At 39.4% G+C, this 24,508-nt stretch overlaps 1 protein-coding gene across 2 annotated transcripts in view; it reads left to right on the top strand.

Moving 5' to 3' along the window:
- The window catches only part of PLXNA4 (plexin A4), a 1,110,285-nt gene that overhangs the window by 1,061,241 nt on the left and 24,536 nt on the right, over positions 1-24,508 (top strand). For both annotated transcript variants that reach the window (XM_069765352.1, XM_069765353.1), the window contains 3 exons: positions 9,492-9,682; positions 17,499-17,668; positions 23,313-23,525. In XM_069765352.1, the coding sequence (XP_069621453.1) occupies positions 9,492-9,682; positions 17,499-17,668; positions 23,313-23,525 (574 nt within the window). The remainder of the gene's footprint in view (positions 1-9,491; positions 9,683-17,498; positions 17,669-23,312; positions 23,526-24,508) is intronic.

Here is a 24,508-nt window from a genome sequence, read left to right as displayed (position 1 = left end):
TTTCCCCTTAAAATTTGATTTGCGTTGAATACATTTGTGCCAATCTCAGTTCAGTACTGAAAAGTCTTAATTGATGGGAAAATACACTTGGGGAAGAGATGAGATAGGACCCCTTTGAGTTTATACTCTATTCTTCCGAAGAGATTGAGAGAGTGAGAGTGGACCCGGCTGATCATAAGAGCTTACACTCTGCAGGAAAGAGAGTAAGAGCGAGTGTACCCTGCTGACTATAAGAGCTTACACTCAACAGAAGAGAGAGGAACCCACTGTAAATAAGAGACTACTGCTGCAGTATATCATGGGAAACACATGGGGCAAAACAAAATGACGGAAGTCCATGCTTAGATGCTTCAGCAGTGTTTGAAATCGTGAGTGGCAAGTTTTTTTTGTGAATAGAATATCAAAATGTTTATATTTGCGTGAAACCGCGAATTTCAGGAAATTCGACTCAAACTTGGTCATCTGCTGATCGATCTGCCCATCTATAACTCAAAGACCCCTTGTTGAATAACAGTATTACAATAAATTAAAGACCTAATACAAATGTCTTACACGAGACCACCTAATCAGAGCCCTATGTCTTTTAACATGGTACATACAGTTGTGCTCCAAAGTTTACATACCCCAGCAGAATTTTTGCTTTGTTGGCTTTTTTTCAGAGAATATGAATGATAACACCAAAACTTTTTGTCCACTCATGGTTAGTGGTTGGGTGAATCCATTTACTGTATAACTACTGTGTTTTTAAATCATAATGACAACCCAAAATATCCAAATGACCCTGATAAAAAGTTCATATACCCTATTCCTTAATACCGTGTTTTGCCCACTCTAACATCAATGACAGCTTGAAGTCTTTTGTGGTAGTTGTTGATCAGGTTCTTTATTTTCTCAGATGGTAAAGCTGCCCACTCTTCTTGGTAAAAAGCCTCCTGTTCCTGTAAATTACTGAGCTGTCTAGCATGAACTGCGCGCATGAGATCTCCCCAGAGTGGCTCAATGATATTGAGGTTAGGAGACTGAGGTGGCCACTCCAGAACCTTCAATTTGTTCTGCTGTAGCCAATGACAGATCGACTTGGCCTCGTGTTTTGGATTGTTGTCATTTTGGAACGTCCAAGTACGTCCCATGTGCAGCTTCCAGGCTGATGATTTAAAATTTGCCTCCAGTATTTGCTAATAACTTGCTGCATTCATCTTTCTTTCAGCTTTGACCAAGTTTCCTGTGCTTTTGTAGCTCACACATCCCCAAAACATCAGTAATCCACCTCCACGCTTTACAGTAGGAATGGTGTTCCTTTCATCGTAGACCTTTTTGACCTCTCTCCAAAAGTAAAGTTTATGGTTGTGGCCAAAAAATTTAATTTTAGTCTCATTACTCCAAATTACCTTGTTCCAGAAGTTTTGAGGCTCGTTCCTGTGCTGTTTTGCATATTACAGGCGAGATACATTGTGGCATTTGCGCAGTAATGGCTTTCTTCTGGCGACTCGACCATGCAGCTCATTTTTCTTCTAGTGCCTCCTTATTGTGTATCTTGAAACAGCCACAACGCTATTTTTTAGAGAGTCCTGTATTTCAGCTTATGATATTTGTGGGTTTTTCTTTGCATCCCAAACAATTTTCCTGGCAGTTGTAGATGACATTTTTGTTGGTCTACCTCACCGTGGTTATGTTTTTGTTAATCACAGTATGAACACTGCTAACTGGCATTATCAATTCCTTGGATATCTTTTTGTATCCCTTTCCTATTTTATACAATTTCAACAACCTTTTCTCATAGATCCATTGACAATTCTTTTGCTTTCCCCATGACTCACAATCCAAAGACTTCAGTGGCTGGATGCAAGGTGCAAGAGTCTGCCTGGATCCAAGAAACTCACTCAGCTTTTATGCACACACACACTGATTACAAACAAACAGGTCACAGGTGAGGATGTTACCTTTAGTAACCATTCAAACTCATTTGTGTTAACTTCTGTGCATGTTATGAGGCCAAAATCACCAGGGTATGTGAACTTTTGATCAGGGTCATTTGGATATTTTGGGTTGTCACTAGGATTTAAAAAGAGAAAACACAGTAGTTTGACAATAAATGGCTTCACCCAAACACTAACCACGAGTGAAGAAAAGGTTTTGATGTTATTCATATTCTCTGAAAAAAGGACAAGAAAACAAAATTCTGCTGGGGTATGTAAACTTTTGAGCACAACTGTATTAAACCTTATTACATTTCTAAACATATTTATTGTGCAATCTGTGTAACATTTTGTCCTTTATACAAAACTTATATTGAAAGCAATATCCATCTATGTGATTGCTTTTATTAGCATCATTCATTTCCTCAAATAAAATCTTCACACATGGAAAATGCATGCAAAGAAATCAAAGAACTTTAACGGTGGAATACAAATCTGCAATGAGGTGGTACTTGGGATTCATTGTGTCGTTCTGACGTTCAGCAAAATAATTCAACTAAATTCCTTTTAGTTTTTCTGCTGTTAAAGTAAATGGAATTTTTATGCTCAGTGGAAGAGTTAAGGGGGATGTGACCATCTACTGCAGTGAAAAATATATTCTTGCAGTGAGATTTCAAGCATTGCACCTACTTTTGCAATCCATGCTTGAATGGTTTCACGCCCTTAAGTAATCTTTCATGAACTGTCGCTGAAATGCTTTGTGAGCTTATTGCACTGCCGATGAATTGTAAAGTGAAACTTGTGTATCCTAAGTTCAATATCATGTAAAAAAAATTGTGTTTAATCAGTAATAATTATACATCTTGCCATTCAGTGTAGTGGTATTACTGATTTAAGAATTACAAGTTTAATATTAAAATAAAAGTATAAATACTCCCTCCCAAGGTGTGGGTACATCATAGAGCTGTGGATTTATATGTAGTAAACAACAAAAGCAGCACTTTTGTGAATGATCCCCGTGGAGAGCAATTGTAATTAGTACTGCGGCAGCAGTGTAAATAGCTGTATTAATGTCAAGCTCAGTAGACTAATTGATGACTCAGAAGAATCAAGAGTCCAGTAATATTGGAAAGCCAGATTGCAAATCTGTTTTAAACTAATTAATGACCATTAACGATTACTTTTTGTTGTTCCTTTTGTCTTTGATGAATTGTCTTCTGAAAACGTCTGAATGTCTTCTTGCAAGATGTTGTTTCTTTGGTGTTACTTTGTACTTGTTATTTCAAATAATTTGTCAGAATAGTCTGTCACGTGTGTACATGACTGCTAATACTCTTTTTCTCCAGTGCAGCCTGCATTTTCACAGTTTTTCTCTCTGTGGGCTCTAGTTTTCAGTTCTGTCTGAGCTTGTGGGAGGATACTAGCTACTATAATGTCTTCCACACACAGAGAGATAGATTGCTGCTCTTTTTCTATGTAGCACACAGAGAGAAGCAGCAGCAGCATAGAAGACATTAAATACCAGTACTTAGCTGTGTGGTTGTGAATCCAGCTATGGAGTGAGGTAAAACAGTTGTTGCAGCTCTATCTACCTATTATTGTCTTATCTTTACAAGGCAAGGCCAAGTGTTCCTCATCATGTCTTTCCTTCCCTTCGGCTTTAAAGTATATTAGGAGATGAAATCTGAAACCTTACTGTGCTGGAAGTCTGTCTTAACCTGTTTTTTTTGTTTTTTTCAGAAAGAATGGTGAGTTTAGGAGGCATGGGAAAGGGAATAAGTAGAGTGATGGGTGAGTTTACGAGGCATGGGAAAGGGAATAAGTATAGTGAATGGTGAGTTTAGGAGGCATGGGAAAGGGAATGAATAGAGTCAATGGTGAGTTTAGGAGGCATGGGAAAGGGAATAAGTAGAGTGAATGGTGAGTTTAGGAGGCATTGGAAAGGGAATAAGTAGAGTGAAGGGTGAGTTTAGGAGGCATGGGAAAGGGAATGAATAGAGTCAATGGTGAGTTTAGGAGGCATGGGAAAGGGAATAAGTAGAGTGTAAGATGAGTTTAGGAGGCATGAGAAAGGGAATACGTAGAGTGAATGGTGAGTTTAGGAGGCATGGGAAAGGGAATAAGTAGAGTAACGGGGGAGTTTAGGAGGCATGGGAAAAGGAATAAGTAGAGTGAATGGTGAGTTTAGGAGGTATTGGAAAGGGAATGAATAGAGTCAATGGTGAGTTTAGAAGGCATGGGAGAGGAAATAAGTAGAGTGAATGGTGAGTTTAGGAGGCATAGGAAAGGGAATAAGTAGAGTGAATGGTGAGTTTATGAGGCATGGGGGAGGGAATAAGTAAAGTGGATGGTGAGTTTAGGAGGCATGAGGAAGGGAAATAGATGTTAGGAGTCGAGTTCCCGCCTCTGAAAAGGGGGAATCTCGGGCCATCTCCGCTGCGGTCTCCCATTCTTCTCCTGCCGCAGTGGAGTCTGCTCAGCGGAGACGTCAGTCCCAGCGTCTTGCTCAGTCCCACTCTGTACAAAGACTTACTGCTGCTTTTCCTGCTTCTGCCATTGAAGCCAGTGCTGGGCAGCGGCGAGCAGATGCTTCTAGGACTAAGTCCTGCTTTTCTCATTCTGAGCATGCCCAGAATAAGATCTCTCAGTGGAGATCGAGGGTCACATGGTCAGATACTGCAGTTAAGTCCATTGGTTCTTTCAGGAAGGTCCTGTAGGTGCTCTGGCTTTGTGGCAGCCTCTCATTGGTCCTTCTAGGAAGGTCTTGTACTTGCTGCAGCAATATAAGGCTCGCATGGCCACACGGCCATGCGCTAGTATCAATCCAAATAAGTGCTTTGCGCCATTATGGTTATGCATGAATGTGTTTAGGGACCCGGCTGAAATAAGCCCCTAGAATACCAGCACCTCCGGTGAGGAGATTGTGTGAACGTATTCAGGGACCCGGCTGAAATAAGCCCCTAGAATACCGGCACCTCCGGTGGGGAGATTGCGTGTGTGCATAACCACTGACTGCTATCAGTTCGGCAGTAAGCTTGTGCTCCTGTGAGGCTAACAGGGCGCAGTGATTTCCTCTCACGGCTGCTCTGTGAGGTAACAGAGCAAGTCTATACCGCCAAACAGTGCCACCATTCACTAGCAGCAGGTTCCTCCTGCATGGTGGACCCCGGGCTGCGAACAAACCATTTATAATAAACATCTATTTTTACTCGGTGCGTTCCGCTAGCCCTAACAATAGTAGAGTGAATGGTGAGCTTAGGAGGCATGGGAAAGGGAATGAATAGAGTCAATGGTGAGTTTAGCAGGCATGGGAAAGGGAATTAGTAGAGTGGATGGTGAGTTTAGGAGGCATGGGAAAAGGAATAAGTAGAGTCAATGGTGAGTTTAGGAGGTATGGGAAAGGGAATAAGTAGAGTGGATGATGAGTTTAGGAAGCATGGAAAAAGGAATAAGTAGAGTGGACGGTCAGTTTAGAAGGCATGGGAAAGGGAATAAGTAGAGTGGATGTTGAGTTTAGGAGACATGGGAAAGGGAATAAGTGACTCATAATTGGAGAAAGAAGCATATATTTTTGATAAGATATAATACAAAGTTTCTTATATTCACCTATACTATTGATTTATGTAATAAGTTTCTAGAATCAACAGTGGCCATTTGAAACTATTGCTCTCCTACTATAGAATTATTTAATGTCTGCATACTTTTCAACTTGATGCATCTGCTTTAAATTACAATGCTATAGCTACGTAACCCTCATACTGTATTTCTCATTGATTCTTTGTCCGGAGTTGATTAAGAAGTAGACAATACACACCACATGAACTATAAATTGCCTTCAATACATACTGACTTTCAGTTAATCATTTCACTCTGTCATGCCTTATTCCCAGGGAGCATAACCAGAATAGATAGCCCAAGGCTTGCAGTCTATTATCCTTTAGCGTTCATAAATAAATGTGTAAACAAAGATTGTATCTTGTTTACAAACAGTAAAATGGGGATTGATTGCTCACTATTTTATTTAGTATTGATCAACTATTTTGGCTGCCATCCCTTTAAAGATGATTTTTCGGTACATAAGTGACCTTCAGCAAGTCATGTTCATCTTAAAGGCAAATAGATTGTACAGTTAGGTCCATATATATTTGGACAGAGACCACACTTTTCTAATTCTGGTTTTAGACATTACCACAATTAATTTTAAACAAAACAACTCAGATGCAGTTGAAGTTCAGACTTTCAGCTTTCATTTGAGGGTATCCACATTAAAATTGGATGAAGGGTTTAGGAGTTTCAGCTCCTTAACATGTGCCACCCTGTTTTTAAAAGGACCAAAAGTAATTGGACAATTGACTCCAATGCTATTTCATGGACAGGTGTGGGCAATCCCTTCGTTATGTCATTCTCAATTAAGCAGATAAAAGGCCTGGAGTTGATTTGAGGTGCGGTGCTTGCATTTGGAAGGTTTTGCTGTGAAGTAAACATGCGGTCAAAGGAGCTCTCTATGCAGGTAGAAACAAGCCATCCCTAAGCTGAGAAAACAGAAAAAACCCATCCAAGAAATTGCTATAATATTAGGAGTGGAAAATCTACAGTTTGGTACATCCTGAGAAAGAAAAAAAGCACTGGTGAACTCATCAATGCAAAAAGACCTGGGCGCCCACAGAAGACAACAGTGGTGGATGATCGCAGAATAATCTCCATGGTGAAGAGAAGCCCCTTCACAACAGCCAACCAAGTGAACAACACTCTCCAGGAGGTCGGCGAATCAATATCCAAATCTACCATAAAGACAAGACTGCATGAAAGTAAATACAGAGGGTTCACTGCACGGTGCAAGCCACTCATAAGCATCAAGAATAAAAAGGCTAGACTGGACTCTGCTAAAAAAAATCTAAAAAAGCCAGCACAGTTCTGGAAGAACATTCTTTGGACAGATGAAGCCAAGATCAACCTCTACCAGAATGATGGAAAGAGAAAAGTATGGCGAAGGCGTGGTACAGCTCATGATCGAAAGCACACCACATCATCTGTAAAACACGGCGGAGGCAGTGTGATGGCTTGGGCATGCATGGCTGCCAGTGGCACTAGGTCACTAGTGTTTATTGATGATGTGACACAGGACAGAAGCAGCCAAATGAATTCTGAGGTATTCAGAGCCATACTGAGTGCTCAGATCCAGCCAAATGCAGCAAAACCGATTGTCCATTTGTAGTATGAAACGACGACCAATGACCCAAAACATAATGCCAAAGCAACCCAGGAGTTTATTAAAGCAAAGAAGTGGAATATTCTTGAATGGCCAAGTCAGTCACCTGATCTCAACCCAATTGAGCATGCATTTCACTTGCTAAAGACTAAACTTCAGACAGAGATGCCCACAAACAAACAGCAACTGAAAACCACCGCAGTGAAGGCCTGGCAGAGCATCAAAAAGGAAGAAACACAGCGTCTGGTGATGTCCATGAGTTCAAGACTTCAGGCAGTCATTGCCAACAAAGGGTTTTCAACCAAGTACTAAAAATGAACATTTTATTTAAAATTATTGAATCTGTCCAATTACTTTTGGTCTATTTATAAACAGGGTGGTACGTGTTAAAGAGCTGAAATTCCTAAACCCTTCATCCAATTTTAATGTGGATGCCCTCAAATGAAAGCTGAAAGTCTGAACTTCAGCTGCATCTGAATAGTTTTGTTTAAAATTCATTGTGGCAATGTCTATAACCAAAATTAGAAAAATGTTGTCTTTGTCCAAAAATATATGGACCTAACTGTATATTTTGTAATGCATTTCCAAGACATCTTAGTTTAATAGTATGTTTAGAGTAAATGTAGTAATCACCCGGTAAGATTAACAAAATCAAATTTCTTAAAGTACCTTTTCTTGTATTTAAATGTAACTTGTCATCAGATTAATGCTGCCCGAACAACAGCCGGGTATGTTTTATTCTGAAATGCTACAGCATACAAAGTTTTAAAATCCATGGATTATGTGTTATAGAGTCTTGACTTCTACCTACCTCGCAGCCAGTGGCTGATTCATGTCGTCCGTGGTTCAGATAACATGAATCTGATGACAGGTTTCCTTTAAAGGCTTTTACTACTCAGTGGGATTTCCAACCTGTCTTTGAAAATAGTGATTTATCTCAAAAGTACCCACTTGATAATTCTGGTACTATCATAATAGGTTTTATAAGTGGAATTTGCGTCTATCACCTTCCTGGGTAAATATGGGTAAGGATATAATCGTGGTACAAAATTACACAGATATTTGTTCACAGACCATGCTAATAAATTGATGAATAGGTTTATTATTTAAATGACTAATAAACTGTGCAAAAGCTAACACTTATTCTTATTGATCAATTCTGAATATCAGTAAAGTGCATTGTTTAGTACATTTACAGATAAACTGTGCAACATTCTTTCCATTGGCTAATACTAAACTATCAAGAATGTATAGCTAAAAGACAATACTTCATGTTTTACTGTGCTGTCATCTCTGCCAGCTTCTTGTGTAAGACCGGTGTTACAGAATGTAATACAGCATGGCATAACACATGCAGTGAATCACAATGAGCAGTAGAAGTACACTTTTAGAATAATAGATACAGTGTCAAGATATTTTTAAAAGTTTTTGCTCCTCATCTTTTAATAAGAGAACACTGATAATTAGAAGACAAGAGATATGGCATTATAATGCAGCCGGGTTGGTGCAGTGTGACAAATAGGCAGTGGCCAAAGGAAAGTTGAAAACAAAGTGTCTTTAGTGTCCAACGTACTTACACATGGAAAACAAAATGGTATCCTCTGGATCGCAGCCAGGAATCAAGACAGTCGATATCCAAAACCGGTTGTGGTGACTGCACCGCCGTGTCACTCTGAGGGGTGCCAGGCCTTTTGGCTTAGCTTGGCTCCGTGTTACTTCACACAGGCTGACCCCTGCAGTTTGCAAACCAAGACAGACATACCCAACTTTTTGCTGCAGGGTTTTTAAATGGAATCTGTGGCCATTGGCCACTTGTAGTACCCAGTCTGTAGGGAGCGAATTGCCCCACTACCATCTTGTAGTTCACTACAAAAATAAAAGCCCATGATGGATTTTCTTAAATCTGCCTTGGGCAAATAGCTTGTCCAAGACCAAAATTACTTTTATTTTGCACTACAATCACAGCTATGCCTGTGACTGCAATGCACTCCAGAGGCCTCAATACGCTTCTGTGCGCATCCCTCACATGAAGTACCTGTCACTGCCTCACTATATATATATATATATATATATATATATATATATATATATATTTAAAATATGTATATTTAAATTGTCAATTTTGTTGAAATACATTGCCCACTCACTCAATGTATATCAGTCCTGTGACTCTTATTTGTGTCATTCCATTGGTACAGAAGGCAAACTGCCAAGTGTTTCTGCATCTAACAGTATATTTTCCTTGGTTCATTGTTTGCTCCTGGATGATTGTCAATATTACAGCTAATTCAGAAGATTCTTAGTGAATTAGTTAAAGGATGCTTGGTTAATGAAAATCTGCATTTCTTTTTCTTTGTCTTTTGCAGAGAATATGATCAAGTATACTGGAAGCCCTGACAGCCTGCGCTCTCGCACTCCCATGATAACACCAGATTTAGAAAGTGGGGTTAAAGTTTGGCATTTAGTCAAGAACCATGAACATGGAGACCAAAAGGAAGGGGATAGAGGAAGTAAAATGGTATCAGAAATATACCTTACAAGATTGTTGGCTACCAAGGTATTTATCGATTTATTGCATAATCAGAGACGCATGATTGATCTAAGTGTTACTGACTATTCACACTAACTTTTATGTTCATGTAATGTATGATATATCTCTTTCCCTCAACCACATATTATATGCTCAGTAAATCTCTTAAGTCACCATGGGAAATTTGGATATAAAAAAATAATGGAACTCATGTACCTTAAGTGAGAGGTTTGAGCAAAATAAATATATTATTCCTTCAAGTGAAAGCCTATCTTTTAACATTATATCATTTTTTAACTCAATATTCTGTGCTAATTTCTTAATATGAGAAGTTAGTCAGGGAGTTACACAATAAGATTTGTGCTGCCTGCAGCCACTTCTAAAAAAAAGGCTCCAGCAAGTCACATACAGTTGAAGAAAAGGATTCGCAGGACGCATGCTCGACGTTGCACCAGGCCTACTAATCAGAAGAGGTGCTGATGAAACTGGAAAGGTAGGAAAAGCCTTGCAGGGCACTGGTGTGGACTACTAACAATTCCAAAATCCTTCAAATCTTTCTAGTTCAACTCCACAGGCATTGTTAGAAAAGGTTACTTAAATGCTCCAATCTGAAGGTTAGAATATATGTGTCTGCAGGAGGTCAGATTTGGAGCTTTGTATTGAAAAGAGGACTTACCGATGGGAAGTGGGGATTTAGTGATATTTGAAAATAATAATAATTTTTGACTTGCTAAAAAAAATATTGCTCATTGGCTTTAACCCCTTCCCGACATGCGCAGCACTAGTACGGTGCATGTCATGTCTCCCCCTTTGATGTGGGCTCCGGCACTGAGCCCACATCAAAGTCGCGACATGTCAGCTGTTTTGTACAGCTGACATGTGCGCACAATAGCGGTGAGTGAAATCGCGATTCACCCGCCGCTATTAACCTGTTAAATGCCGCTGTCAAATGCTGACAGCGGCATTTAACCGGCGCTTCCAGCCACGCGGCCGGAAATGAGCGCATCGCCGACCCCGTCACATAATCGGGGGTCGGCGATGCATCAGGATGGTAACCATAGAGGTCCTTGAGACCTCTATGGTTATTGATCCCCAGTAGCTGTGAGCGCCACCCTGTGGTCGGCGCTCATAGCAAGCCTGCATTTCTGCTGCATAGCAGCGATCTGATGATCGCTGCTATGTAGCAGAGCCGATCGAGTGGTGCCAGATTATAGCCTCCCATGGAGGCTATTAAAGCATGGCAAAAGTAAAAAAAATGTTTTTAAAAATATGAAAAAAATATAAAAGTTTAAATCACGCCCCTTTCGCCCCATCCAAAATAAAACAATAAAAAAAATAATCAAACCTACACATATTTGGTATCACCGCGTTCAGAATTGCCCAATCTATCAATAAAAAAAGCATTAACCTGATCGCTAAACGGCGCAGCGAGAAAAAAATTAAAAACGCCAGAATTACGTTTTTTTGGTTGCCACGACATTGCATTAAAATGCAATAACGGCGATCAAAAGAACGTATCTGCACAAATGTGGTATCATTAAAAATGCCAGCTCGGCACGCAAAAAATAAGCCCTCACCTGACCCCAGATCACGAAAAATGAAGACGCTCCGGGTATCGGAAAATGGCGCATTTTTTTTAGCAAAGTTTTGAATTTTTTTTCACCATTTAGATAAAAAATAACCTAGACATGTTAGGTGTTTATGAACTCGTAATGACCTGGAGAATTATAATGACAGGTCAGTTTTAGCATTTAATGAAGCTAGAAAAAAATCCAATCAAAAAACAAATCTGGGATTGTACTTTTTTGCACTGGGAATTTTTTCCTGTTTAATAGTACAAGACATGGCAAAACCAATGATGTCGTTCAAAATTACAACTCGTCCCGCAAAAAATAAGCCTTCACATGGCCATATTGACGGAAAAATAAAAAAGTTATGGCTCTGGGAAGGAGGGGAGCGAAAAACGAAAACACAAAAATACGAAAAAGGGCCGCGGCGGGAATGGGTTAATTCACTTTTAATAATGTCCTCTTCTTGATGTATTGTACTAAATATAGTTGTTATCAGAGAAATGAACGGTATTTCATAGATATTTATATTTTTAGCATTCTGAATAACATGCAATCCACATATTATTACCAAAGAGGTGTAGTCATTAATACCTATACTACACAATTGAAACATTCTCCAAGGGTATGTCACCCCTCTAAGTAAACACAGGCATTGTTTTCCCTGTAGCGTCTTTTCTGATATCTTTTTCTGGATGTCTTTTTTGGTAGCTTTGCTGATGAAGTTTTTTCTCTAATTCAATATCAAGATGGTGGCGCCTTCCAAATGAAATCCGGCAGAAGACTTGACCACTACTTTTAGCCACGTCACATCTTTCAAAGCAATTAAAAGAAGTGGAAGAAGACAGAACATATGCACAGCAAGTGGTTTTGACATTGCTGTGCATATACAGGTCCTTCTCAAAAAATTAGCATATAGTGTTAAATTTCATTATTTACCATAATGTGATGATTACAATTAAACTTTCATATATTATAGATTCATTATCCACCAACTGAAATTTGTCAGGTCTTTTATTGTTTTAATATTGATGATTTTGGCATACAACTCCTGATAACCCAAAAAACCTGTCTCAATAAATTAGCATATTTCACCCATCCAATCAAATAAAAGTGTTTTTTAATAACAAACAAAAAAAACATCAAATAATAATGTTCAGTTATGCACTCAATACTTGGTCGGGAATCCTTTGGCAGAAATGACTGCTTCAATGCGGCGTGGCATGGAGGCAATCAGCCTGTGACACTGCTGAGATGTTATGGAGGCCCAGGATGCTTCAATAGCGGCCTTAAGCTCATCCAGAGTGTTGGGTCTTGCGTCTCTCAACTTTCTCTTCACAATATCCCACAGATTCTCTATGGGGTTAAGGTCAGGAGAGTTGGCAGGCCAATTGAGCACAGTAATACCATGGTCAGTAAACCATTTACCAGTGGTTTTGGCACTGTGAGCAGGTGCCAGGTCGTGCTGAAAAATGAAATCTTCATCTCCATAAAGCATTTCAGCCGATGGAAGCATGAAGTGCTCCAAAATCTCCTGATAGCTAGCTGCATTGACCCTGCCCTTGATGAAACACAGTGGACCAACACCAGCAGCTGACATGGCACCCCACACCATCACTGACTGTGGGTACTTGACACTGGACTTCAGGCATTTTGGCATTTCCTTCTCCCCAGTCTTCCTCCAGACTCTGGCACCTTGATTTCCGAATGACATGCAAAATTTGCTTTCATCAGAAAAAAGTACTTGGGACCACTTAGCAACAGTCCAGTGCTGCTTCTCTGTAGCCCAGGTCAGGCGCCTCTGCCGCTGTTTATGGTTCAAAAGTGGCTTTACCTGGGGAATGCGGCACCTGTAGCCCATTTCCTGCACACGCCTGTGCACGGTGGCTCTGGATGTTTCCACACCAGACTCAGTCCACTGCTTCCTCAGGTTCCCCAAGGTCTGGAATCGGTCCTTCTCCACAATCTTCCTCAGGGTCCGGTCTCCTCTTCTCGTTGTACAGCGTTTTCTGCCACATTGTTTCCTTCCAACAGACTTACCATTGAGGCGCCTTGATACAGCACTCTGGGAACAGCCTATTTGTTGAGAAATTTCTTTCTGGGTCTTACCCTCTTGCTTGAGGGTGTCAATGATGGCCTTCTTGACATCTGTCAGGTCGCTAGTCTTACCCATGATGGGGGTTTTGAGTAATGAACCAGGCAGGGAGTTTATAAAAGCCTCAGGTATCTTTTGCATGTGTTTAGAGTTAATTAGTTGATTCAGAAGATTAGGGTAATAGGTTGTTTAGAGAACCTTTTCTTGATATGCTAATTTATTGAGACAGGTTTTTTGGGTTATCAGGAGTTGTATGCCAAAATCATCAGTATTAAAACAATAAAAGACCTGACAAATTTCAGTTGGTGGATAATGAATCTATAATATATGAAAGTTTAATTGTAATCATTACATTATGGTAAATAATGAAATTTAACACTATATGCTAATTTTTTGAGAAGGACCTGTATGCTTTCTGTTTAAAATATTTTTGGCCCTTTTTGAAGGGGTCTAGGTGGAATCTGCCAGAGGAAGACGTTATGTGCCCATATCCTATGTGGCTTTCCTTCTCCTGTGTCCATTGTTGGGCAGGTTCTACTGTCTGTTCATCACATATTAGACTTGCTATATCTTTATTGTGAGCGCCCCGTTCTTTCCTACAGTGACAATGCCAGGATTGAAGGTTATTTATGTGCTCAACAAACAATGCTTCTTGCTTTCCAATTTCGGTTACATTCTGTTACTATATACTTTGGTTTGCCTTTTGCTAAGTCTTAGTGTGCAAAAAAACAAACAAACCCCGAAACCAAGAGGAAAATAATTCAGGATTCATCATTGCAAAGTAATATTAGAAAATAGTGAATGACAAGGACAGACCTTTTATAAAGCACTCAAAGCTGTCAGACAAGTAAACGGCATCTTTTGGAGAAAGCTTTGTCTTTCCCCGCAAGAATTTCTTTATGGAGAATGATTGCATGACAGCTCAATAACTTTACACTGTTGACTTCTCATTTATTAAATGCCAGCAACTTGTATTCATGGCAGCCACTCCTCCTCACAGTATTCTCTCCGCTCAGAACTGAGTACAGTAGACACTGCATAGGAGGAAGCCTTCTTTGTAACGTTTCATTATTATAAAGACCTTATTAGAGGTATCATTATAAAGAATCAGACTTAAAAAGCTTATTCAAGGGAAGCTGCACAGTATGGTGCTGAACAATGGGGCTCCTGCATCAAGTGGGTCACTTATGCTAAAAGTATGAACTCAAGAAAAGTTGGGATGTACAACTAAGTTATAATAAAACGTTTTGTTTTTTTTACTCTAAAACTTATTTCCTGTTGAAAGCAAGCTTAGTTATGAATAGATAGAGCAATGGTGTCCTACGGTAAACTTTAAAATCCATTTTTCCTGACATACATGCACCCTGCAAAATAATGACGCAAAAAAATGAGTAAAACTAATAAGCAAAACAAAGTCATGTTAGTATTGATGAATTATTTACATAATATTATTTTTTATAAATGCTCTCTTTGTTATAATTGTTTACCACCCGTAATAAGTCTGTTATTCAAGCCTTAGCATTTGCAGTTCCAAGTTGGGGGATATTAATTATATGTATGTTAATTGATATATATTGTAAATGACAAAGTCAGTGAATTTCAGGAGCAGAGATCAGATCCCCGTATGCTCCAGTAAAAGTATACAAATACCAAAGATCTGTTCTTCCATGCAGCTTTATATTTTGTGTTTAGTACAAAGTAACCAAAACCAAAACCCGAAGGACACTGAATGATTCTAGGCTGATTTTAGGCATGGTGCTGAATATGCTGTTATAGAGCCATGTGTGAGAGTAAAGAAAGGTACTAGAAATCTTAAAGGGAACCTGTCATGTCCGGTAACTCTATTAAAGGGATTCTATCCATAGTTTTTTGCTACCACATCTGAGAGCAGCATGATATAGGAAAAGAGAAGCTGAATCCAATGATGTATCACTTACTTTACTGGGTGCAGCAGTCAGAGCTTTCAGATTTAGAATGAAGCACAGCTGAGAAAGCTAACCCCGCCCACACCAGGCTCTCAGTGTACAAAGTCCATAGACACTTGGCTGCTTATCACAGGAGGGGGCGTTACCAGTCTAATGTAGTCAGCAATGTTAGCCTCTTAGTTATAAATCCTTCACAGTTAGTAAACAGTACAAGTGACACATCCCCTAATTCTGTTTCAGCCTCAATCTCATGCTGTCTTCAGATTACATAGCAAAAACCTGCTGACAGATTCCATTAAACTTTCATATATACGGTTAATCATCAGGTTTATAGTGTTATGAAGGTGTCTGGCTGCAGTAATGAAAGTGTGCCACCCAGGCAAAATGTAACTCTATTTCTCCTGGGAGCCTCCGGCTTTCAGTCATGCAGGCTTGCCAGTAGCACAGCTCACAGCACTGAGAATGGTGGCTGACAGCAAACCACAGCACTGACTGACATCCTGCTCCGGACTGATGCAATGCTGAGTCAGCTGTGCGTACAAGCCCCTTCTTAGTTATTGGACATGATCTGCTCTCTTTAAAGCTATGTTCACACAGTAGACACATCCTGCTTACATCCCTTCAAACTGAAAACATGTTCAGCAGCGCCATCAGCTCAGAAATGGTAATCACTATTGGGATCCAGCTTTACCCATCTATACCCATCTACTGTTCACAGAAGTCTGGCCAGAAATTGTCTTCATGGAATAATTGTGGCCAAAAGCCATACACAAAAAACATATAAACTGTGGTACAGAAAATTGGGAGAAGGTGCATTGGAGTTCAAAATTGAAATATTTGACTGTTAAAAAAGGTTGTTTGTTTGCCGAAGGAATATAAAAATATATACTAATGAGTGTCTCTAGGTAACAGTGAAGCATTGTGGATGTTCCTTGCAAATTTAGGCAAACAAATGGAGTTTGGGATTTGGCCAGGATTACTGATGTCCTTAATACAGGTAAATAACTATCCATAATGCAATACCATCAGGGAGGCATCTAATTGGCTCCACATTTATTCTGCACAAGGATACCGTCCCTAAACATGCAGCCAATATAATGAAAAACTATCTTCTTTGTAAAGAATATCAAGACATTGTAGAAGTGATTAAATGGCCCAAACAGAGCCCCGGTCCCAACATCATCAAGTACTGTATATGTGGGATTACATGAAGAAACCAAAGGATTTGAACATGCTTACATCCACAAAAGATCTGTGGTTAGTTCTCTAAGATGTTTGGAACCACCTACCTGTCCCATTCTTTAAAAAAAATTGTACAAATGTACAAAAATTATTAATGCTTTAATGCTGTTTTGATATTGATTTGATTTGGATTTCTCTTTTGTTCATTCACTTTTCATTTTATGAATTGATAAGAAAATACACAATTAACACTTTTATATTTCAAAACATTCTTTGCAAAAAATGTTCCACACTTGCCTAAAACTTTGGCACAGTACTCTACTACTTAGATCTGTGAAATCTGCGTATGGGACCTATTTAAAATACATTCCTTCTATCCGTTTTTCCAGTATATTAGTTATTTGTGTTGCTTGCTGAATGGTATGCAAAAAGAAATCACCAAGTGCAGGTGTCTCCAGAACTAGAATATTCATATCCTTGAATCTTGCATAACACAAGCAGGTGTTGTCAAAATCCACTTTGATTAAATTTATTCCTTTGCCGCTCGTAGGAATTAGTTTTCATCTTCATAAAACAGTTGGATTACCATTTTCACCAGTACATGATTTTATCTTAGTTTTCTTTGTTTCATAGCAGACACACTTATGTTACTCCGCAGGCACACATTAGCTTATGTTGTTTGCATCAGAACCAAGCTACCATGAAACTCATAATGTCTATCTACTAAAGTGCCCGTAGAACGCACGTAAAAGTAAAATGAAGATGGGGTAGATATGAAAAAAGATTTAGTTTCTTTCTTTTGTTCGTTATTTTACTTATCTTGGTCCATTGCAGAATTGCATGTAAAAATATATTAACTGTCTCCATTACAACTGTCTCAAAATGTTATTATTATTATTATTATTATTCCTACTATGAACACTACCTATCATGTCCATATGTCACTTTTATGTATTGTACTTTTATGTATTGCTGTTTTTGTTACATTGAGTTCATGCCAAAAAACTTAGACTGGAACACTTGATAATATATTATATGTCTTATTTCTGACTTTATTTCTTTATTGTTAACAGGGAACATTACAGAAGTTTGTGGATGACTTGTTTGAAACCATATTTAGCACAGCACACAGAGGCAGTGCTCTTCCTCTTGCCATCAAATATATGTTTGATTTCCTGGATGAGCAAGCGGACAAGCATAATATTCATGATCCCCATGTGAGACACACCTGGAAGAGCAATTGGTAAGTAAGAAATGATAATGGTAGAAAAATAGCATAAATACTTATAAGGGCTCATACATATAGCTGGATATTACCGATTCCTAAAACTTCAGTTGTAATGTAATGTGGCACACATAGATCTCTATGGTACCCAGCTGTACACTTATGTACCTCTGATCGCATACGCGGGCATTCCAAGGCTTTTTTTCTACCAAAATTCTGTTTAAATCCAAAATTGTGAAATTATCTATTGAGTGCCATAATACAGCCAATAGGATAAACCCCTTATTGCAGATCACAATATAGCAATAGAGATAAGCGGATCTGCCGAGATCCAAATTTGGCAAGGTGAGCAGATTTTACCGGGAAATAAAATTCATAGCTAGGTTATTTTCTATGAATGAATTTTGTTATGCACTGATCCTGAAGCATAATAAATGTATATTGTTAAAAAATACTCAACCAACTACTCACATGTCCTGCCACCAGCAGCCTACTGTCAGTTCCATGGAGCTTCTTGTTTTCACTTTCAACTTTCGCGCACATTCTTTTTGGCCCTCTTCATTCCAGGCCAAAGGGGAAAAAATCACCATCAATACTGCGCCGTCGAGTGTCCTGCGCATTAGCATCTATCGTGTTCCGATACTGCACAACCGCCACCGTCGGCGCCATTTTGTTCTAGTGTTCCTTTTTTTGGCCGCAGCAACAAGGAGCCAGCGGAGATGCTTGCGAAGTAGCATCTATCAGAACACGATAGATGTTAATGCGCAGGACACCTGACAACTCAATAGTGGTGGTGATTTTTTTTTCCTTTGAAACACAGATAATAGGCACTAACTGATAAGAGAAAGTGTGCAGGCACCACCATATTGATTAAGTGACATGCTTTTTTCAAATGCACACATTAGTATATTCATTATGCAAACTAGGGGCAGTAGTCTGCATTATGAATATGTAATCAGAGCACCATATACACCAGCCACGCCTCAGGGCACGAGAATCTCATTAAAGGAACCTGTCACCCCCCCCCCCAAGGCGTTTGTAACTAAAAGATCCACCTTGTGCAGCACTAATGCTGCATTCTGACAAAGTGGCTCTTTTAGTTCTGGGTGCTGTAACCGCAGAAATAATCTTTTTTGAAATTTGTCCCTCATACCTTGAAATAGTCGTGGGGGCAGGTCTTTCCCCCCCTAATCAATATGCACCACAGCCGTCACTCATGGCCTCTTGACGCTGCCTCCTCAGCATTATTCAATTGTCCCCGCGCCTGCCAAGAGAATGCCAAGAGTGTGCAAAGCAGACTTCTGCACAACACAACTGATGGTCCCAACACCATTTATAAGGCAAGAAATCCCACTTATTAAACCTGACAGGGCGCACCTGTGAAGTGAAAACCATTACCGTGACTACCTCTTGAAGCTCATCAAGAGAATGCCAAGAGTGTGCAAAGCAGTCATCAAAGCAAAAGGTGACTACTTTGAAGAACCTAGAATATAAGACATAATTTCAGTTGTTTCACACTTTTTTGTTAAGCATATAATTCCACATGTGTTAATTCATAGTTTTGATGCCTTCAGTGTGAATGTACAATTTTCATAGTCATGAAAATACAGAAAAATCTTTAAATGAGACGGTGTGTCCAAACTTTTGGTCTGTACTGTATAACACAGCCACGTAGTATATAGCACAGCCAACGTAGTATATAGCACAGAGACGTAGTATATAACACAGGCCACGCAGTATACTGTATAACACAGCCCATGCAGTATATAACACATCCCACGTAGTATATAACACAGCCCACATAGTATATAGGAATGTGGGCACCATATCCCTGTTAAAAAAAGAATTAAAATAAAAAATAGTTATATTACTCACCTTCCGGCGGCCCTCGTATCCAGCCCAGGCGTTTAGCGATTCTCTTCACGATGCTCTGGTTCCAAGAATACATTGCGGCAATAACACGTGATGATGTAGCGGTCTCACGAGATCACTAAGTCATCATCTCGCGAGACTGCTACGTCATGTCCGGTCATTGCCGTAATGCATTCTTGGGACCGGAGCGTTGCAAGGAGCGGGAAAGGCGCCGCAAGGTGAGAATATAATGATTTTTTTATTTTTTTATTATTTTTAACATTAGATATTTTTACTATTGATGCTGTATAGGCAGCATCAATAGTAAAAAGTTGGTCACACAGGGTTAATAGCAGCATAAACAGACTATGTTACACCGCGTTATGTCGCGGTGTAACTCCGTCCATTTAACGGACTGCTAAACCACTATGGGGGCACTGACTGGGGAGTAGGGTGGGGGCACTGACTGGAGAGGAGTGGGGAAGGGCAAATTCGTGGCCGGACTGTGCCTGTCGCTGATCAGCGATGCGGGATTTCCATTACAGACAAACAGACAGATGGAAGTACCCCTTAGACAATTATATATATAGATAACGGCGCCAACCTGACACTGTGTATAGGTTAATATGCACAATCCTGCTGACCAGTTCCCTTTAATATGGTTGTCCCTTGATCGGCAAATAATAGTGGGTGCAATTTAATAAGATTATCTTAGCAGAGGAACATTTTTTTATAACACATCCAATTAAGAAACGTATTATTATTCAAAGATCTATTCATTTAAATGCACTTTGTTTGTGGGACAACCCCTTTAACAAGCTACAATACATATTATAATTACTAGGTGGGCTTAGACACTTGGATAAATATAGCATAGCCGCTTCATGACAGAATATCACAAAACCATTTTTCTTTTTATAATGCTAATAATCTTGAAGCAAGCATCTTGACATATATTAAGCCAACAGTAAATAAAGACAGGTAAGGAAACATCTGTGCATTGCAAATGGAGTGTGAATAGGCCCTTAACTTTATTCATGGGCCAACCCCTTTCACAAGCTGCAATACGTATCACAACCACTAGATGGACTTTGACACTTAGATAAATATAGCATAGTCATCTCATGACAGAATATCACAAAATCACCTTTTTCTTTTTATATGCTAGTAATCTTCAGGCATATGTCTCTGGATAGCTTTTGCCAAGAGCAAAGGTAGGAAAGGAATCATAGAGTTTAGGACACAATATATAGATAGCCCCAGCCTGCCTTTGGTTTAAAGAAACGTTTCCATGCAATTGATATATTTCATTCATTACACTAGTAGCGCTGTTTATACACAACCTGTAATCATTCATTTACAAAGGTTCTGAAATCCATTTCTTCACAGGCGTATTGTGTGACTTGAGATTTGTTGGTTTCTGTTTGGCTATGCAAGATCTGCATCTCGCTGAAACCCAACACCATTTAGTGGATGATTGAGGATGACAATGTATTTTCCGCTGTGATCCAGGGCTGAGCGAAGCCTGTGCTGCAGCTCATTGATGAGGAGGTCTTCAAGAAGTGACTCAAAGTTAATTTAATCTGATTGCAAGGAGATCATTTCTTCATTTCCTCTCTCCCTCCCTCCACCCCTTTAAATAAACCTCCTGTTCATTTAGCCTGAGTGGCTGCAATCAGTTTGAGATTAAAAGCGCAGATAATGTTAATAATATGCTAATGCTTCATTAGTCAGACACTTCTTGGTGCCCAGGCTGTGTGTACATGTCCCTGATCCAGTTCAGTGTCACTGGGGACAGGAAGAATCCCGCACGCCTAGTATTCGGCTTCTGTACAGGGATCACCTAAAAGGTCCCTGATAATAATAGTTCACAGCAACTGGTCCTTAAAAAGATGCAGCCGTTCCGCCTTATGGTTCCTATAGTATGCCTTTAAATGCCATTTTCCAATTTCTTACATATTTTATTAAAAAAATGTCATTTATTTCCCAGCAAAACTTTGGGTTGTGAATTGATAATTGCAGTGCTAACATTATTAGTTGTATACACATAAAAATGAAAAATAATGATGTGTTCTGGAATAAGTTGGCGCTATATAAACAAATATAATTAATAAATAAAAAATTAATAAGTTTATAGATATTGAAGGAAATATCTGATGTTGTACCTGCAATCATTTCTGTGGGCAGAATGTAGAGTCGGAGGGGTGAACAGATTGTTATATGGGTTTATGGAACAGTCAGTATCATTTATAACGTATTCATTTATTCATACTTGGAAGACTATCAATCACTGGATAGCACCGCCCACTGGACTCCTAAGCCAAGAATTAACTTGTGAATAAAATACAAGCTTTTCCTGCAAATCAATATATTTAATGTGTTTAGCTCATTTCACTCTATTCCATTATGACTAGAGATGATAGAAACAATTTTGAGGTGAATTCACCTCAAATTTTACCAAAAAATTGAATTCACCTTTGTTTAGCAAAATGGCTTAATGTTACCAATCCGTTGTTTTCGTGGGATTGCAAAGGGTCTAAAAGTGGTTAAAAAAAAGCAAAAAACAACCACATTATACTCACCCTACTCTCCCCTGTTCCCCTGTACCGAATAGTAGAAATGCAATGAACTAGGTAATACTTCACTAATGCCCTTTGGTTTCAAACTGGTCTCTGTGTCACAATTCATGTATTAAACTTCATCGTAAAACTGTAGGAAGGAAGCTCCTTAGCTTCCTCTAGAGTTGGTGGTGTGTTATGATCTGGTGACCTAGGAGCTGCATGAGAACTTTCACTGGAGAAAGTGGCCACTATACTGACCGCAATCCTGAACTTAACACCGCAACTAGAAGTAGCCGTGGAGTGTACCTAACACACCTAGACACTTCGTCACAGCCGGAGGACTAAATACTCCTAAAAGATGGAAATTGGAATACTATCTTGCCTCAGAGAAAATCCCCAAAGGATAGACAGCCCCCCACAAATATTGGCGGTGAGTCGGAGAGGAAAAAACATACACAGGCAGAAAAACAGGATTTAGCACAGGAGGCCACTCTAGCTAGATAGGACCGGATAGGACAGAGTTCTGTGCGGTCAGTATAAAAACCCTTCAAAACATACACAGCAGAATATACAAGTGACTTCCTACATCTACTAAAAGATGTAGGAGCGTAAATCTGCAACTCCAGTGAATCCTACAATCAGAGCAGGAATAAAACTGAAACAAGCACACAGCAGTGTGCCACAGATACAAAAACCAAACACTTATCTTTGCTGAATTTGGCAGCAACAGGAGAAGCCAGAAAGTGATCCAATACTTCACAAGTAACATTGACAACTGCCAAGGGCTAAAGGATCCTGCCCACTTAAATATCCCAGTCAGAATTGTAATCATCCGATACACCTGGCCAGGAATGCGAGTCAGAGACAACTGCATTCCCACCAACAACCACTGGAGGGAACCCAAGAGCAGAATTCACAACAGTGATGATAGCAAGATTTTCAGCATGCAATTCTATGCTTATGCAACGCATTTGGAGTTCTACTGTATATCAGAAAAAAATAACCTCAATATATTATGTAATAACCAGCAGGGAATTTTTAGGTATTTGGGATTTGTTTAAAAACTTTTTTTAGAGCATAAATGTAATAAAATGTAGTTCTTTCAAATATAAAGCACATTTTTATGCAAAATACAGTATAAACATGAAAAATAAGGGATAAGTATTGTTTTGCATTCTAAAAAAAACTATTTTAGTTAAATATGGTGTAGTATCTGTTTAATGCTAAGTATATTTTGTTTCTCTTTCCAGCTTACCATTAAGGTTCTGGGTCAATGTCATAAAAAATCCCCAGTTTGTCTTTGACATCCACAAAAATAGCATTACAGATGCTTGTCTGTCTGTGGTGGCACAGACATTTATGGACTCATGCTCAACTTCAGAGCACCGCTTAGGGAAGGACTCTCCTTCAAACAAACTCCTTTATGCCAAGGACATCCCAAGTTATAAAAACTGGGTGGAAAGGTAAGTTTCGTTTAAATAATGCCTAGGTATTGTATGTTCATCATTTCTTTATCATGTATTCCTTAAAGCACCACACCAGCATTTTTTTTCAGCGCTGGAGTGGCGCTTTGAATGTAAGTCCCCTGTCCAGGGTTATATACTGACCCTCCGGCGTCTTCACGGTTAATCGGCGCCGCTCCGGTCTTGAGCTGCGTCACAAGCTCTCAATGAAAGTTTGAGAGGCAGAATTAGGCTCTCGTATTGACTCTGCGCCACTCCGTGAAACACTGGAGCTGACGGCTGGTCACTTTTTCATCAGAGACTGAAGGGCGGCTATGCTGGAAAACAATGAAGGTGGCAGCAGGTGAGAATGAGACAGGGAACAAGGGAATTACATTTAAAGCACCACTCCTGTGGTGGAATAAAAAACCGCTGGAGTATTGCTTTAAAAGGCAGTTATACTGTAAATGTTATATTTCAAAACACATATTTAATACGTTATTTTTCTACATCAAAATGTAATAAGCCACCCTTGCTTCTATCTGGTGGATCAATAGATCTCTTGTGTATGGCTGCTATCTTCAAAACAGTCAAATATAAAATGAAATATGATTTAAAGGAGATATTCCTTCCTAAATGGAGTCTGGCATGAAGTATCGACAGAAACCCTAATAGCTTTATTTTAGATTTAAAAACACTATTTAATTTGCTGTGACCCTGCTAGTCTTCTCAATTAATTGACATTTAGCCATAGAACAGAGCTTATTAGAGCTCTAGTTGGTTCCTGTCTCCACTACTGATTGATATCTCTCTGCTTGCGCTCTGCAAAGGCAGAAACTAGTCATTCAATGAAGGAGAGAAGACCATAAAAATGTAGGTTCATACAGCACAAGCAAAACTACATCCAAAGGCCCAGTAAGTGACCTAGTGCTAGAATAAGGTTCTCTGCCCAATTTTATGCTGCCCCAAGATCAGGAAACATAAATTAAACTTGGGTCAGGGGG

Source organism: Ranitomeya imitator, chromosome 4, assembly GCF_032444005.1.
Source record: "Ranitomeya imitator isolate aRanImi1 chromosome 4, aRanImi1.pri, whole genome shotgun sequence".
In the NCBI taxonomy this organism is placed as follows: domain Eukaryota; kingdom Metazoa; phylum Chordata; class Amphibia; order Anura; family Dendrobatidae; genus Ranitomeya; species Ranitomeya imitator.
Note: the sequence above shows the minus strand (reverse complement) of the source record. Positions and strands in the feature narration are given on the sequence as shown.